The sequence below is a fragment of the Ricinus communis genome, chromosome 4 (genome assembly GCF_019578655.1).
Source record: "Ricinus communis isolate WT05 ecotype wild-type chromosome 4, ASM1957865v1, whole genome shotgun sequence".
In the NCBI taxonomy this organism is placed as follows: Eukaryota; Viridiplantae; Streptophyta; class Magnoliopsida; order Malpighiales; family Euphorbiaceae; genus Ricinus; species Ricinus communis.
The window spans coordinates 17,934,330-17,952,647 of record NC_063259.1 but is presented as its reverse complement, the minus strand read 5'-3'; the positions used below and the strand labels follow the sequence as shown (position 1 = coordinate 17,952,647).

The 18,318-nt window shown below is 30.6% G+C and overlaps 1 protein-coding gene across 1 annotated transcript; it reads right to left on the bottom strand.

Moving 5' to 3' along the window:
* Positions 1-8,554: 8,554 nt before the first annotated feature.
* Positions 8,555-15,916, bottom strand: LOC8284149 (BTB/POZ domain and ankyrin repeat-containing protein NPR1). The gene is made up of 4 exons (XM_015720059.2): positions 14,473-15,916; positions 13,364-14,117; positions 11,270-11,467; positions 8,555-9,592 (listed from the first exon to the last, which is right to left on the bottom strand). The coding sequence occupies exons 1-4, from the start codon at positions 15,019-15,021 to the stop codon at positions 9,339-9,341; spliced, it is 1,755 nt and encodes a 584-aa protein (XP_015575545.1). The 5' UTR covers positions 15,022-15,916; the 3' UTR covers positions 8,555-9,338.
* Between the last annotated feature and the right edge of the window lie 2,402 nt (positions 15,917-18,318).

Below are 18,318 nucleotides of genomic sequence, written 5' to 3'. Positions count from 1 at the left end.
TTTCTATCTTATGACAAGATCTCACCTTATTACAAGTCCTATATATGTAATACAGCAATATTACCTGAACCAAAACACTATAATCAGGAAATTTCACATACTTGTTGGAAACAAGCAATGACTGAAGAAATAGCTGCTTTAGAAGAAAGTAATACTTAGAAATTAGTTCCTTTACCTAAGGGCAAACAGCTTAAAGCTGATGGGACTCTAGAAAGATACAAAGCAAGGCTCATGGCTAAGGGATATACTCAAAGGTCTGCCATTGACTTTCTTGATACTTTTAGTCCTGTAGCAAAGATCACCACAATCAGAACTCTTATGGCTGTAGCTGCTGCGAAGGACTGGAACCTTTGTCAGCTTGATATCAACAATGCCTTTTTGCATGGTGACTTACAAGAGGAGATTTACATGGATTTGCCTCCTGGTTTTCAGCCTAAGCAGACCAATACGGTTTGCAAATTAAAGAAGAGCTTGTATGGATTGAAACAAGCAAGCAGACAATGGAATGCAAAGCTAACTGCTGCATTGCATACTCAGAAGTTTAAACAGGCAACTTCAGACTCCTCGCTCTTTACCAAAGGTACTGGATCAAACTTTATTGCTTTAGCTATTTATGTGGATGACATTGTCTTAGCAAGTTCAGACATGACAGAAATTGTAAAGGTAAAAAGATTCCTTCATGATACTTTCCAAATTAAGGATCTTGGAGAACTCAAGTTTTTTCTTGGATTAGAGGTTGCCAGGTCCAAAACTGGTATTAACCTATGCTAGAGAAAATACACTTTAGACATTTTGTAAGAAACTGGTTTCTCGAAGCTAAACTAGTACTAACACCAATAACATCTACTGAGAAATTGTCTAGAACAGGTGGGCAGGTTCTTCAAGACATTACAGCATACAGAAGTCTAATTGGCAAGCTGTTGTACCTAACCCACACTAGACCTAACATAGCATATGCAGTACAACAGTTATCTCAGTTTCTTCAAGCCCCTACAGATGCTCATTTGACCTCAGCTCATAGAGTTCTACGATATTTGAAAAGGGACTCCAGGACAGGGCTTATTTTTCCCAGCAGCAGGTGATCTCCAGCTTAAAGCCTTCAGTGATTTTGATTGGCCTTCATGCCCTGATTCCAGAAAGTCCATTACTGGGTTCTGTGTTTTTCTCGGTTCAGCATTGATCTCATGGAAGTCCAAGAAACAACAAACAGTCTCACGCTCTTCAAGTGAAGCAGAGTATAGAGCTATAGTTGCAGTGACATGTGAGATCCAATGGCTTCACTTCCTCCTTCAGGACTTGCAGCTCCCCTTTTCTCTAGCAAATCTGTATTGTGACAACCTTTCTGCCATCAGAATTGCCGAGAATCCTGTATATCATGCGAGGACCAAGCATATAGAAATTGATTGCCATCTCATTCGAGAGAAAATTCAACATGGAGTCATCAATCTTATGCCAGTCCTTTCATCAAAACAATTGGCTGATTCTTTTACAAAGCCCCTTCCTACCACTCTATTCCAAGCTTCCATCTCCAAGTTGGGCATCCAAAATCTGTATGCTCCAACTTGAGGGGGCCTAATAGAATATTGACACCAATAGGAGCTAGACACGTGTAAAGCTAGTCTAGTGAGATTTTTTTTTTTGTATATGTAACAAAGAAGACATTGTAAGAAAGTGTTGTTTTTCAATGTAAGAAAAAGAAAAACTTTATCAAACATGCATAGATCGCGGTGGATCTCCGTTCGGTATCGCTTTTGCAATTTTTTAATTTTATGACACTGCACAACAGTCTTCAGAGAAGAACCGGTGGGGCATCGACGAGAAGCAACATCAACGACTATACACATCGCAAAATAGGATGAGAAATGGCATCGGCCGACAAGGATGAGAAATGGGGGACAATACATATTAGCAGCATCGGCGATAAACTATTAATCGTCGACGACTAAATGGTGTTGTCATGAGACTAGCAAGGCGGTGGGAGATGGCATGGATTGGTGGTGGGTCGAGGTGGCGTGGGAACTAAAGGGCGAGGATGAATCTGGAGGTGTTCTTATGATGGGTAAAAAAATGAGCAGAGGACCAATGTTGATAAACAGTAAATTTAATTAATATTTTAAAATTATCTTTTACATAAAAAAATTATTAAAAATTAATTTTATTCGATTGGCAGGACCAACTATGATATATCAGCAACTCTCAGATATACATCAGCTATTAATACCGTTTAAATTTTCTGTCAGAGGGCTTATATTTTAGATTTTTTAAGACTTTAAAAGCTTATTTGCTTCTAAAATTAGCTAAGAGCTAAACACCAAACGTTAAACATAAAAATTCTCCTTTTTTTATATGGCAAATTTTCCTGCATATAAAATAATTGAAATAAATTTATAAATGTGAATTACTGTAATTTTTAATCTATTAGAGTACTTATAGATTTTAAAGTAATGAGTTTATCTTGTATTTCTAAATGTGTAGCTTGAATTAGACTATTTAGAATTTTTACTAATTTCTATTGTATAATTAGGAGGATATATGAATTATTCTATTATTCCAATAAAGTATTTTATATAGTGTAAATATTTTATCTAAAATATTAATATTTTTATTATCTAAATTGTCATGTACATTAATATACTGATTTCTACATATATCTAAGAATCATTTAAAAAATTAATCTTAACATTTAAAGTGTTTAAGTCTATAGTTGTTTTGTTTAATAATTTTTTCCCTTTCACTTAAAGTCTCAAAGAATCATTCTCTCTTATTGTTACTTTTTTAGAATAGAATTCAACATTAAAACATATTTTATTTATTTTAAATTCCTTTTTTAAAACATTTATCTTATATTATACATCTGAGAATGTGGGTTCATCATCCTGGTATTTTCTTGCTGATGCAGGAGTCTCTATTCTACAAAATGGATGGCTAATTTATTCACTAGACTGCCTAATTCCATTAAGAACAATATTCCTAGGAACTTCCTCATATTCTTTTTGAGATAATGAAGAGCAAGCTGCCCTTTTAGGTGTTATTGTTATGTATGCTATATTTGCCAGTGCTTTTTTTTCTAATTCAGAAATATTAATTTTTGTAAATCTTTGTGATGTAAATCTTATTTCTCCTTCTGCATATTCGATGACCCTGTCTAATTCTTTATTTTTTATTAATTTTAAAAATATTTTGTAATGCAAAATTAATTTTTTTGAAAGTATTACCTTGTTCCATTTTATAGGACGTGGTACAGTAATATTACTTTTCTCTATATTAGTATGGAATAACATTGTTTGCCATACCTCTTCAACCTCGAATCAGACAGAGAAAGGAGGGGTTCCATTGAGTTCTTATGCTTTGTATCTATTTATCTTTCCATTTGGACTTATTGTTGTCATAACTTTATAGTATTAGTGCTATATTTTGTGACCCATATGTTATATCAAGACCTTGTGTTTGCAAATAACATTAAAATTTTTAATATATTTGGATATTTTAATGAAACAGTAAAATTTGAAAAACAGTTAAAATATATTAGTCTTTTACAAAGGATAGATTCTATTAACTCCTAATAATGAATAAGTGAATTCATTATGTTTGCAGTGTCTAATATATATTATAGCTGAATTATTTAAACCAGTTTTAGTAAGTGCTTTTATAGAAACTTGAACTAATCATATACGTAAGTAATTAAAACGTTTTTTCATATCCTTCTGTTATATGAGATGATAATAGTTGGAAAATATCATCATTTTTCATAACTGATATTGTTTTCTCTACAGTTTTATAGCATAATTTATTTTAAACTAAAAAGTACCTATTTTATAAATATCATAAATATATACTCTAAGGTTATATTTCAATTATTTTATTCATTTTCTATGTTTCTAATTGTGATTTCTTCTGAGTTATTCACACTGTCTAATTTTATTATCCTATTATTATTTGAAGTTTAAGCTAGAGATTTTTTAATAATTTTGCATATTAATAATATACAGTATTTGTGGAATAAATTAGATCCCTTGGTATACAATCAATAAATTTACACTACAACACCATTTATCAAATTCTTAAGACGGGTAACAACTACTACGACTTTAGTGTAGGAAGATTTAATTATTCTCCAATAAATACTTTGTATCTATTACAATCAAGAGTTTTTAAAGCAATACTAAACTGGTTTAAATACTGGTTTCAAACATGAAAATTATCTAATAAGATTTCTCCCCTTCCCTTATGATGAAAATTTTTATAAAATTTCCCAATATAAATTAAAATATCACCCGGAGGGAGCAAATATTGTATTTTGTGCTTTATTTTCAGATACCATGGTTGTACAATGGGCTTATGCAGTCCAACCAGAAGATAAAGAGGATTATAATTATTATTATATCTCATATTTAGAAAGAATTATATCAATGAAATAGTGGGACAAATTTGAGAAGTTTAGATTTCATATCAGCATGGATATTCCATCATATCATTAAATAATGAGACATCCTTATCAAGAACACCAGTTTGACCATTATCTCCACCAAAAATTTATCAATTTCCAATTAAAATTAATAAAAGATCCAAAGAAGAATTGAGAAAAACAAACCTTAGTAGTCTTGATCATGATGATGATTCAATTGAGAAAGAATCATCAGCATCATCCTAAGATTTGGCACAAGAAAATGGATATATATGTGTTAATATGCACACGGATAGTGAGCAAGCATAACTCTACTGTTAGCATCCATTTTTCTAATTCAGATATCGAGGGAATTACAGAAAATCCTATGATGAAAGTTACTATATTTCTCGAAATTCGGGAGACTGAGGATAGGCAAAACTAAGTTAGGACTGAGAATTAAATTAAAATCACTTTTCTAGAATTAATTTAGATTTTAATTGTCAGAAAAGAATTAACTTTAAGGGTAAAATGGTCATTTCAGCAAGTTTATGAAAAATTGCCACAATTTTTAAACTTTTTAGTCCTCGAAGCCAATCAGCTACACAAAGCCGATCAGCTAAACATAGAGCTGAATTGGCTCTACATAGTGCCAATTGGTTATTTTTCATGATTCAACACTGTCTTATGCTATTTTTGACATTTAAACATCCAAAAAAATAAAAATAAGTTTCTAGAAAATTTTTGTGATAATTATTGAGATTTTTAAAAGATTTTTATTAGATATTATTGACTAATAAAGAAAAAATCGTTGAAACAGCTAAAACATATTGTTTTGATTTTAGGGTTTCCAAGCCCTTGCTCTATAAATAGAACAACATCCCTATTTCTAGGTTGAGCAACATTCATTAGTGAGAAACTCCCTATTTAGCAATTTTCATCGTTAGAATTCTTTTAGGGACATAAGCTCTTGAGAGAAAACTCTACAGAGAGCTTTTTCTTAGAAGTCACTAAGAAAGAATCCTAAATTAGAAAATCTTTTTCTTAGAATGACAGTAACTTTTTTTGAAATCTCAAGTTGCATTGGATTCTCAACCTATTTTTTACTCAACTACCTCCTCATTTCTTGTGATTTGCAGAATAGCAGCCAACAGTGACAACCTGAGGGTTCCTCCACATCCATATTATCGACACCTTATGCCTTACTGCTTCTTTTATGTTTATTTATGAATCTAGAAACATGTTTAGGATGTTTATTGTTATTTCATATGAGCTATGTGGTTAGAATAAGTTTTTCTTGTGAATTAACATGCTATAACACATTGAATTTTGAATCTAATAGTATGAGTTTATTGGATTTTAAATCGGATTAGTCTAATTATTAGAAAAACATAATTCATTTGTTGCATTGGGAATCTGCTTTAAAGTTTTATTTTTACTTACTGTCAGCTTTTATTTTTAGGGTTTTCATTTTTTTAGGTTTTAATTATTTGAGCATTTTTATGTTATTTATTCAATTTTATATGTTTTAATCAAATTTTTGAGCGTGAAAAGTTGAAGAAATTCGTAGAAAGACCATCTAAGCCCCATAGTCCATCAAGTCTATGCCCTGGACCAATCAGCTTCGACCTAATTTTTGAGTTTTTGATGTATTTTGGTAATTTTATGTATTGTACTTAGTTTTTAGGTGTTTTTCTTTCGTTCTTTAGTTATAGAAAAAGTTTATAATAGCTAGATTCAATTTTATGCACTTTCATTTTTTACTTTATGCTTGATATATGCTAAATAACTTAATGTGATTGCCTAATTAAAATTTGGACACATGGAGCCTAAAGTTAAAAATTAAATCCAACATGAAAATTATAGCCGATTAGGTTAATCATATGATAATTAGGCTAAATCTAAAATAAATATAGACCTAGTGGGCTTTGCCATACTTTAATTAATCGGATCATATTAAATTTAAGATCACATAATTGAACCTTTGCATAAGAAAGTAGTCCATCTAGGCTTCAAGGCTTGGAATTAAAGCGTAACTTGTAATTGGGCTAGACTAGGTTAAGCCTTGTACATAATTAATAATTAAAATAGGTTAATAAATTTAATTTGGATTGGGCTTAATAAAATGGGCTAGACTTAAGAGGACCTAACATGTTGTATTGAATGTTTGGAAATAAATATTGTTGTATTTATAGGGAATAACTTGTTAAATAATAAAATTAAAGACTTACATAAATAATAAAGTTGGCTTTTGTATCCATTTCTAGATGTGGTGAAGCTTTCTTATGGAATCTCGTACGCCACTCAAATTAGTAAAAGTATCCCGAAAAAGTGATTTTATATCCGCACTAGTCTGTATGACTAATTATTATATTTCCGATTAGGTTAAAAAGCCTTGCAATACTGAACTTGCTAAAGACACTTAGGTGCGCGTTTGAAACTGCCACTAGCGCCTACTTATTTAGTAGGTATAAGATTATACATGTAAATTATATAAAGCTTGTATATATAAAAAAGAAAATGAGAGAAAGAAACAAAAGAAAAAGCAAAAATCAACCCCACATGAAGATATATGAAAAGGAGTCTAGGGAAAAGGGGGAAGACATAGGCTTTGAGATTTGGGTGGAAAAAGGGTCAAGACAAGACAAGAAGACAAGCCTTGGTATTTGGATGCTAAGTTAATGGCTCTTGATGGCTTTAAAAGAAAAGAAGGTAGCTTTAATACGAAGAAGAAAATAAAAAGACATGATCGAGGACACATTCCATAAAGAGAAGAAAATGAGAAAACAAAAGACACATCAAAACACTTATAAAGATAGTAAATGCACAATATAAAAAAGCTCCTCTCACAAAAAATGAAGACACACATCTCTTATCAAACTTTTAAAAAAACACTTTACTACTCTCCTTCTATAGAATAATTTCCAGTGAACTTTTAAACAGTACATTTATTTTTTTTATAGTAAAAAGTAGTGGATCAACAGTTCTATAAATATAGCTTAAATAAATAAAATGTGCTAAGTTTTTATATCTGTTCTATTTATATCTTGTCTAAATTAGCTTTTTAAATTAATTTAATAATTTTTATTTATTTACTTTTTGTTTTATATCTCTTTTTAATCAAGCATTTAAGTTTATCATTATATTGCTTATTGTAAATATTTATATTAAGATGTATCTATTAAATATTGTGATTTGTATTAAATTAGTTGTTATATAATATATAATGGAGAGGGACAAATAAATTTACTGATATGATGTTTTATTAATATTTAATTAATTAAGTTAATTTGATCATTTATTAATTGAAAATAATATAAACAATTTTAATTAATAATTCATATAAATCTAAGGATTAAAATTCTTTTATGTTCAACTTGAACATTGACCTATCATGTTTGTAAGTTCCACGTTTTATTTTAAATTAAATTGAATGGTTAAAATTTTATTTTAAATTTTGAAAAATGAGTAGTTATCTTTTTAGATAACAAATCTACAATAGTTAAAATTATTTAAACATCACTTATTAAGATGACAATAACATAAGAGGATTTTAATCAAGGCTAATGCTAGAAATTCAACTCTATCAAGATTTTAAATCAACAATAACTATAATCTTAAAAGTAGTATTTGTATTATATTTTTAAATATTATATTGATTAATAATTATTTTTTTAATTATATAATAATTTTAATTATAAAAAGCATCACACTAATTTTTTTCAATATTTAATTACATTTTTAAATAAGTAAAATCTTAGAATAACATACTAAACTAGTAGCAATAATAAAAAAAGATATTGTATAAGATTAACAACCTCTACAATTTTTATTAACTTATAAGTAGTAACAATTTATCATAATAATAAAAATATATATACATCAAAATGATACCATAAGACTGTTACAAAAATTTGAAGTACCAAAAAATTTATTAAAGCTAAATATATTATCAATTGAAGTGAAATATTAATATGTCAATTCCATTGTACCAAATCAAATAGTTAATGTGAGCGAATGAGTAAAAGGAAATAGTACACACATGTACTGCAATGGATGAACATCATTTTATATAGCCATTATCAAACCCATAGATGTGTGTACTGCAATGGATGAACATCATTTTATATAGCCATTATCAAACCAATTGATGCATCAAGAATCAGTTCCAACTACAAAAATTTGGAATTTTATATTAAAAAACCACCGAATTTATTTGAAGTAGTGAACCACACTATCCTTTTTTTTTTTTTAATCTACCAAATGAAAAACTATAGCATAAGCTTTCATATTGGAGTTTGACCTGGAGAAACTAAGAATAGCATAATTACAAATTTGAAAGAATCAGTTGCCATTTTCTAGTAACATTCTCTCTTACAGGTAACTAAGAACATTTTCTATGAATTCCCAAAGCTGCTATTGGCTTTATAGCATCTGGAGTTTAGCTCATTGAGTCAGGTAGCTCTTCTGCTAGCTAAAATGATACACGCAGAGCCAACACTCTTACGACCCTTCATTGCAGAAACTCTAACAAAATTTTCAATCATAAAGCTTGAAGTAAATTGTATCAGCAATCACTGAATTTTACACTGATAATAGCTGTGCTCATAAAAGATTTAACTGCAATTTTTGGATCACTAAACTTTAATTGCAAATTTGATCAATTAGCTTGATTGTGGTCAAACCGCAACTGAAAGAGTGGCACAACCTCGTAAATTATTTGCATGAAATCTCGCTGTGAGACTGTAATAGTCCACATATTTACAGTTGTGAAGTGTCAAATTCTTTTTTTATATGTTGCATGTTGACTGAAATTAAGCTAATTGATCTAATTTACACTAAAATTGAGTGATCAAACAATCACATATTGTTCTTTTGCAGTCAGCTAGTTTTAGTATTTAGAAATCGCTGCACAATTTGCTCCAAGGCTTATAGAGACATAATTGACATAACCTCATAATCTTCTAACCTTGTCGGTCCCATCTTTCAGAGAAGATGAGGATGATGAGGAAGACAACACTGAGCGCTCAGCCTTGTCCTTATTAAAAGCCTTCTGGACATCATCTTTAAGCTCCATGAAGCGCATCCTCTTGATTCTTTGTTCATCAGGGGTGCCTTTTTCAAGGTAAAATAAATCAGGAAGGTCATCTTCCATGAATTTATCAAGCACTTCGGAGCATTTAGGGAAATACCGTCGACCCATTTCCACTGTCATGATTGAAACAACAGGTTATATAAGAGAACAGTCATAAAAATTGATGTTTGTAATTCCCAGAATACAGAACCATCCCATGTCCATTCATTAACAACAAAAAACTTCTCTGATATTAACATGCCGGAAAAGAGGCCTGGCTGTTGTATCCCTTTGTAAGAGTGATAATGCACTAGAGAACCAGCAAGGTTGAACATGAAAATGAAAAACAGTGCAAACAGATGCATAATTGTTGGGAGCATTTAGACCTCAAAAGGAGAATCGCAATATGAAGGGGAAAGAAGGTGAGGTGTTGGTCCATACCATTAATCTTGAGGCAAAACTTAATGAAATTGTTTTCATTTGTTTCCAATTTAAGACTGGCAGGAACGTGAGGGTTTAATCCAGTAAAGTCTATAACTATTAGGCCATCAGTGAGTTGTCAGCCAATCGATGAAAGATTATTATCCATATCTTCTTCTGTTCTTCTTTTCATTCAGTTTGCGTCCAAAAAAGAGAAATCATAACACAAATATAGTAAAATCGATAGTAGAAATGGACAAAGGATCAATTTTCGCCTCTGAACTTCCGATGTTGGGCCAAAGAAAGGCCAAAACGAAATTTTGGCCATATAAAACTATAACTTGCATATATTGGTTCCAATGAGCGCAAATTCTGACTAAAACTTGTAGTTCAAAACATGCACTTGCTGTGGAAGGTGAGTTTATTTGTTTAATATATAAAGCAACATCTCTCAAAATATAGAAATATATATATAAGAACAAATTTTAATATTACTCTCTTTCTTTATCTTATTTTTCCTTTCCTTAATCATGATCATTCTTACATTTCCCATTTCCCAGGCCTAATCTAATTCCTCAATATGGCAAGAAATTTACAGCAAGATTTAAAGCTAATTTTCAGCTTTTTAGGTTTTTCTTATTTTTTTTGTTTAGAATTATTACAAACTACACTTCCAACTCTTTCCTTTCTCTTTATATTCATTCTTTCCTCAAGATCATAAGTACATTTCAGACTCCTTACAAGTATTTTTATCAATCTTAGCAATGATAAGTGGATCTGATGGAAACAATGGGTTGATTCAGTGACGGCGACAACGGGTTTAATGGCAGGATGGGTGGATTTGATGATAGTTTTTCTTTTTTTTCAATTGATCTAGGGGTACTTTTCCAATTAGAAATTTCTTTTTCTTAAAAAAAAATGTGTGCTTTTAATTTTATGATTATGATTATAATTGCTTCTAATGTTAGAAGAAAATATTTGTGGTTATGTTTTTGTTGTGGTAGCAACTGTGTGTGACAGTGCCACTGACACTGCCAGTGACAGTGCTGTTGCTGCTACTATGGTTGTTTGTTTAATTATTGTTTAATTTTTTGAAATCTTTTTATCTCAAGGTTATAACTAAATTATATAGAAATTAGATAATACAGTTTTATTATTTATTAAAACTATCTTAATTTATTTTTTGGAAGCGTGATGGACAGGCATCATTCTCAGCAAAAATTGGACCAAAATGGTCTTAAAATAGAAGTTGAAGGGTCTATTTGCCAAAAAGTAGAGACCCGATCTATTTGACACCTAGACATAAGTTAAAGGAACAAATTGACCCTTTGTCCTAATAGAAATTGAATCAAGGGGGAGACAAACAAAAAAAGCAACCAGCCTGCACATACCTGTTTTCATAAGGGCTTCCAACCTGGAACGCAGTCTTTTGTTCTGCATTATTGGTGTCTCATTTAAATCAACCTCCCTAAAATTCCCATTTGAGCCTTTTGTTGCAGAAAGGCCAGCAAACTCGGATGTTGTCTGGGCATGTGCAATGTCCATGGCTACCTTGGCTTCAGCAGGGAAGAATAATCGTGCAAATGCCACTGATACACAGAATATAGATTTTATCATATGTAAGCACAATCCATGTGCAGGACATAGTTCACTTGATCAAGATTGTAATACGGTAGAAATTTCATTTGTGTTAAATATTTTAAGTTTTACTTTATAGCATTATATACTTTATGAGACCAACTTATATTTCACCAAGCCTACTGGGTATGAAACAGAAAATGAAATATTTGAAAATAGAGAAAGAGCAGACACTTGGCAGGGCACTATTAAGTCCAATCACCAAATTATGCATAAAAAGATATAAAGCAAGATGTGCCATGTTGCAGAAAACCATTACACCACATATCATCTATATTACTCCTACTGTTTACAACTGCTACATTGTTTATTATCATTTTGAATCTTCATGGCATAGAATGGGATAAGGGAGAAATGAGCTAGATATTTATTAGGTGATTGATTTACTTTATAACAAGGAGTCCAATTACAGTATGCATATCCTAACAAGGTCAACCATACACTTATGGTCAAAATTGGAAATCTTAAGGGCGTGTTTACTTATAGAAAACAAATTTTTTATTATCCATTTTCAGTTTTCTTTGAAAATAGTGACTTCTCATTTTCTGTGAATTCTGGAAACTGTGTTCATTTATTAAGAAGAGAGAACTATATTCTAACTTAGAAAATTAGAAGAGCATTTTGCTGACAGTTATATTCTGTAGTTAAGAATCAAAATGTGGTCTTTCTATTATGACTTTAATACTTAAGATGTTAAAAAAAACTGTTGTAAAACATATAGTATACCTAAAAGATATAAAAAGTATCACATTTAAAAGAATGAATGAATAAAAAATTGTGAGAAAAAAAAAATCAATGAAGTAAACATAGTGAACTGTGTTCATTAATTAAGAAGAGAGAACTATATTCTAACTTAGAAAATTAGAAAAGCATTTTGCTGACAGTTATATTCTGTAGTTAAGAATCAAAATGTGGTCTTTCTATTATGACTTTAATACTTAAGATGTTAAAAAAAACTGTTGTAAAACATATAATATACCTAAAAGATATAAAAAGTAACACATTTAAAAGAATGAATGAATAAAAAATTGTGAGAAAAAAAAATCAATTAAGTAAACATAGTGAAAATGGTGGAGACTTACTTTAAGGAAATGAAAAAAAAAAAAAAAAAACGTTTGACAAAAAAAAAAAAAGATAAATTCTGGCGTTAGGATCTAGATAAGAAAATAATACAAAATTGAGGGAATGAGATAATAATAGCCCATGCAATAATGAATAAGAGGAAAAGAAAAAAAAAAATAGATGGTTGATGTTAAACTGGGTAACAACCTAAACTTCTGCTATAATTGGACATTAAATGGAAACTTCATTTGTTTTCTAAATGGAAAACAATACATTTTGTATAGAAGACAACAATAGAAAACACGTTAAACTTGATTTTCAAAGATTAGTTACAATTTGGAAAACACAGAAAACTGGTTTTCTATTTTCTATTTACAGAATTACACCAATTGAACAAAAATTCTGTTTTCTAATTTTCTTAGAGAAGTTCTCCAGAAAACTAGCTTAGCTTTCTTTAAGTAAAACACAAACTTAATATCTGGGTCTCTTGAACAAAACATCATTATTATCATGGATGAGGAAGAGATTCAAGAAATAACCAAAATTTTCTGTTTCATAAAATCAAATTCAATAATCTTAGAACACTGAGGAAGTTGATATACCAGATCATCACAAATAGTTATGAATCAGAACATAGAATATAATTCTCTGTAACACAATGAGATCCAGAGTACAACTGGTTCCATTGAGAATAAGACAAATAAAAACTAACACACAACTGTATATCAAGTTCAGTGAAAAAGATTAGCCATTCAAGTTCAAAAATATCATCTGTATGATAATACCTCTGTTCTCCAAGTACAGAAGCTTCATGTGCAAATCATCAGGCGTTGCTTGGGAAGTGATAGAAGCATCTCCTGCCATCGGGTTCCTCCGCATTTCTCTCTCTAAAACATCAATGCATAGCCGGTCTTTATTTGCTTCCTGCCCCTGCTCTGTTTTAGCATGATAATCTTTTGGCCTGGTCAACCTTCGGCAGATGCTAACAGCACTTCGCCCATCTGATGTTAAATCTAAAGCACAAGCCCCTTTCGTCAGTAAAGATACTATCACTGATGGTTCTCTTCGCATTGCCGCAATGTGGAGAACTGTATAGCCTTGTGAATTTCTACGGTTCACATCAGCAAGACCAAGGCCAAGCACCTCAGAAACAACCTTAGGGTCACAGTATGCTGTAGCATAGTGAAGTGCATTGGCATCGTCCATTGTCACTTCAGACTCTGTCAGAAGAAGTTTTACCAGCTCAACATCATCAGAATCTAATGCCTTGTGAATTCTTCGGATTCTCTTTTCACGCAAGGGGTCCACAACCTCAACGTTTTCTTCATCATCAGAAATAGGCTTTATGCGAAGCAATCTAATGTTCTCTGCAACTTCATATGGAAGCTCTTTCTCTATTGAGATGTTATCAAGATCTGACCTTGCTATTCTATCCACACATTGAGCAACAAGCTGATTTGATTGACAATGGAAGGCAACAACCAGGATTGGGATTACATCCTCCACATAAGTCTTACCAACAAAGTTAAGAAGGCGTCTCTGTAAACATATAAAGTACGATATCACTAAATTTTTTCTAGACTTTTGTCAGAGTCCAAAAAGCAGTTTACAGATGAAAATAAGGGCCCCTAGTTTTTTTTTTTTTTTTTCCCTTTTTCACTTATCTCATAACAAAGTGGCCTCTTCTTTTCACTACGAAAGCTTCCATGAAAAAAAGCATACCATAATGAAGCGACATTACAAATATACCATAATGAAGCGACATTACAAATATACCATAATGAAGCAACAATACAAATGTATCAACAATACAAATATATAGAGATGTCACGCATAATTGGAACCTCTGAATTGCTGCTCCAGTAAAATTATACATTATACACAAAGCACTGACCTGGAAAAGTGAAACCAGCTCTGGTACTTGAAATATGGATGAGGCGTATAGCAATTCCACAGCAAAATTAATTGCAGGTCTACAGGCATCATGAGTGCATACGTTATCAACACAAGTTGATACCTCCATTGGTGAAGGCTTAAGTTTTCCGGTATACAAGTAGTTCAAGAAAATAAGAAAGGCTTCATATCCAACCTCTCCACAAGGTAACAAATCATTCATACAATACTTTGGTTTCCCATCCTTCTCTAGAGACCCCTTTTCTTGTTTAAATAAGTCATGGAAAAACCTGCTCCTAGCAGCTAGAATACATCGATGAATGCCCACAGGTTTACCCTCAACAACAATATCAGCATCACTATAATCGCAACTGGAATCAATCAGCAGCTTCTCTAAATTGGAGCTGAGCTTGGTTAAACTGATCACCTCAAGACTAGACCTTGCCTCAAAGCCTGAAGAGGTCGATATGGCTTGAGTAATGGAGCCATTTGATGCATGAGAAGATGAAGTAAAGCTCAAAGATGATGATGGCTCGGATAAATTAGCCATTAATCTACTTGAGAATTTCTATAAATTGTTAACTATGGTCCATAACTTATAGCTACCTTCTTCCAAACTTAATATCGATGAACTTTTCATCGAAAGAAAGCAAAAAAGACTCGAAAAGGAAAATAATAATTACAGACTACTTTAAGCTAGGAAAACTTATTTAGAATTAAAAAACAAAGCACTCTTGACATTCAAAACCCAGCAAATTAACACAAGAATAAATAATTTTTATAGCTGAATTCGAAATGGGTATTGCACAAACAAGCATACAGATATGAACACGATCAAATTAAGTAATTAAAATTGATACTTTTCAATTGAAATCATTTGTAGAACTCCCATAACAAAGACAAATAAACATGAAACATTGGCAAAAGTCAAGGCTTTGTTATTGACAGTAAGTTAGATTATTCGCTATAGCTATAAAAATTGGCAGGAACTTTCTTGCTTGAGTTTAATCAAAGACCATCAAGTCAACATACTACAATAACAAACAATTTATACACAGTAAATTGTTAATATCAGCACAAAATCTATATGAAATAATCCCAAAAAAAGAAAAGCTAAAAAAAAAAACCAGATCTATCTATCTATCCAAGAGATGCCCAGAAGTTGAAAGAAAACTGAAACCAGAAGCGTTTACGAGAGAGAGAGAGAGAGAGAGAGAGAGAGAGAGAGAGAGATTAGAAGAAAGTGGGTAACGATGAATTTCATGAGCACGTGGCATATGTGTGTTGTGGCCGAAACTTCATTTTTCGCTTTCAAAGGAACAGAGCAAGGAAGCGAGAAAGAGGGAAATATGTTTGGTAATGTAAAAATAAATGAATAAATAAATAAAAATAAAAATAATAGAAAAAGTAAAAATATATAACTTTTTCTGGGAAGTGGTGTTTTGACAGGTCGGTGGTGGTGGCGGAGTCGTTAGGGAGGTGAAGTCGTTTTGGTGACGATATTGGTTTCGTCAGCAATCGTAGCTGTGTTCTGCTTACGCAATCAATGGCGTCAATCTTTAGTTATTTATTTGCCCTCTCTCTGAAGACATAAAAAAACGGAAATAAAACAAAAATAGAAAGGTCTACGCTCTCTGCAAAGGGTTTTGCTAAATTTACGATAGCTGTCTAGGTGGTTTAAGGTTCAATTTGCATCTCCAATTTATGTCCAAAATTAAATACATGAATGAATTAAATTTTTTTAGTAAATAATTTTTAAATTTATATTTATAAATTAAATAAATTTAATTTAAATTTTTTAAAAATAAAATAATATCAAATTTTTAAATTTTAATTAAATTATAAAAATTTAAAATAATATTTATTTTATTAATATACTGATACTATATCTAGTATTATTCTATATAATAATGTATTTTAACAAAATTTAGATTTAATTAACCTAAAAATAGTAAGTATTAAATAAGTCAAATTTTAATTTTCTAAAAATTAAATAAGTTAAATTTTATTTTTCTTAATAAATAGGCTTATAATTTATCATTTTTGGTTAATTAAATCTAAATTTGTAATTTTACCTAATATGTTCTTGTATAACGCGTTAGATATTATATCAGTAAATTAATAAAATAAATATCATTTTTAATTTTATAATTCAACTAAAGCCTAAAAATCTAATGTTTATTTACTTTTTTTAAAAAAATTGGGTGTATCTAACTATTGAACACAAATTTAGAGGGTTATTTGCTGGAAAAAAAATTAGATTTGGTATATTTTATCCTTCAACATAAATTAAGGGGGCTATTTGCTAAAAAAAATGTCTAAATTAGGTGTATTTGATCCTTAGATATAAGTTTAGGAGGCAAATTGATCCATTTTCCACCTGACTTGTGATAGGATATCAAAAGAGTACCGTGGGCAGCGGTTTCAAGCATGCATCCAAGTGTCCTAACAACTATAGTACTACAAGACTTTCGACCTAATTGAAAATATGCTAACAAATCATAGAGACTAGGGCGGAAAAAGAGAGTCACCACTTAGGTAAGTTCATTAGGACACATTTACTTTTATGTAGCATAACTAGATTTCAAAAGTAAGCTTTTCCACATCCATAAATAGATTCGAAAACCAACTCCTTTATTTGTGTATCCCTACCATTAATTTTATCAATTAATAATATATTCCCTATAAAATGCAACATAATAATTTTATATATATCAAATAATAAAACATGTTAGGTCCAAATAATTCTAGCTCATTTTATTAAGCTGAGCTCAAATCCCATTTTTATTTGATTAACCTAATTTTGTATTCAATTATGCAAAAGAGACCTACTTAGTCTAGCCTAATTGTTTATTTATTGAATCCAAATTTACTAGTCTTTAATACTAAATGGGCTAAACTTTACATGCCCGAACTTGTTTTAATTATCTAAGTCTAAATGGGTTAGTTTACTTATTTAGCATGGCAAAGCCCACCTAAGTCTAATTAATTTTACTTTTAGCCCCAATTACTATCATATTAATCTAATGGACTACAATTTTCATGCCAAAATCCAAATTGAAAGCCTTAAGTCTAGATAATCAATTTGAGTTATCAATCAGTCAAACATGCATTTGTCATCATATGTTATAAAAATAAATCAAAATAAAGCAAAATAAAAAAAAAGCAAAAAAAATTACTAGGTTATTACAATCCTCCTACAACTAAATAATTTAAAATTGTTTAAAAAATGCAATAAAGGCCGAAAATCATCTAAAATCTTTAGAAATTAGTAAAACATGCGATTAACGAATGAACAACCAATTGGCTACATTACAGAGTTGATCGGATGTGCATAAAGTTGATAAACTCTAGGGGGGTTTTTAAGCCAGATTCAACAATAGATGCTTTGAATTCTATAAAACATGCACAGAACACACAAAATATGATTAATACACGTAAGAGACACACCAAAATGTATAATTGAACCAACTTTTAAGACAATATGATATAATTGAACTTAAAATACACTTACAGTAATTGAACCTAACTAAATATAACAACTATTCAAAATAGATAGAAGGTCAACAATTCAATACCTAAATCATACAATTCTAATATAAACATATCAAAGCTTAGATCTATCATGCAAATTCATTAAGTTATCAAATTTAGAACCCTAATATGCTTAACATAAGTTGTCAAGTTCAAATCCTTAGCATGCTTTTATAATGAAACTAATAAGTTATCATATTTTAACATGGCATTCCTAGCTCTAATCATGCAAAACATATGAAGCAATCAACAAATAGCATCATGTAAACCCTAGGCATGTTACTAGATTCATAAGAAAGGCATTAAAAGAGGA

What these genes read in the sequence shown, in the direction of transcription:
- LOC8284149 (XM_015720059.2), bottom strand. Translation starts at nt 15,021, where the DNA reads ATGGCTAATTTATCCGAGCCATCATCATCTTTGAGCTTTACTTCATCT. An exon ending in AGCTGGTTTCACTTTTCCAG is followed by an intron (nt 14,118 to 14,472) that starts GTCAGTGCTTTG and finishes ATATGTTTACAG; the next exon opens with AGACGCCTTCTTAACTTTGT. An exon ending in TCTGTACTTGGAGAACAGAG is followed by an intron (nt 11,468 to 13,363) that starts GTATTATCATAC and finishes TCTGTGTATCAG; the next exon opens with TGGCATTTGCACGATTATTC.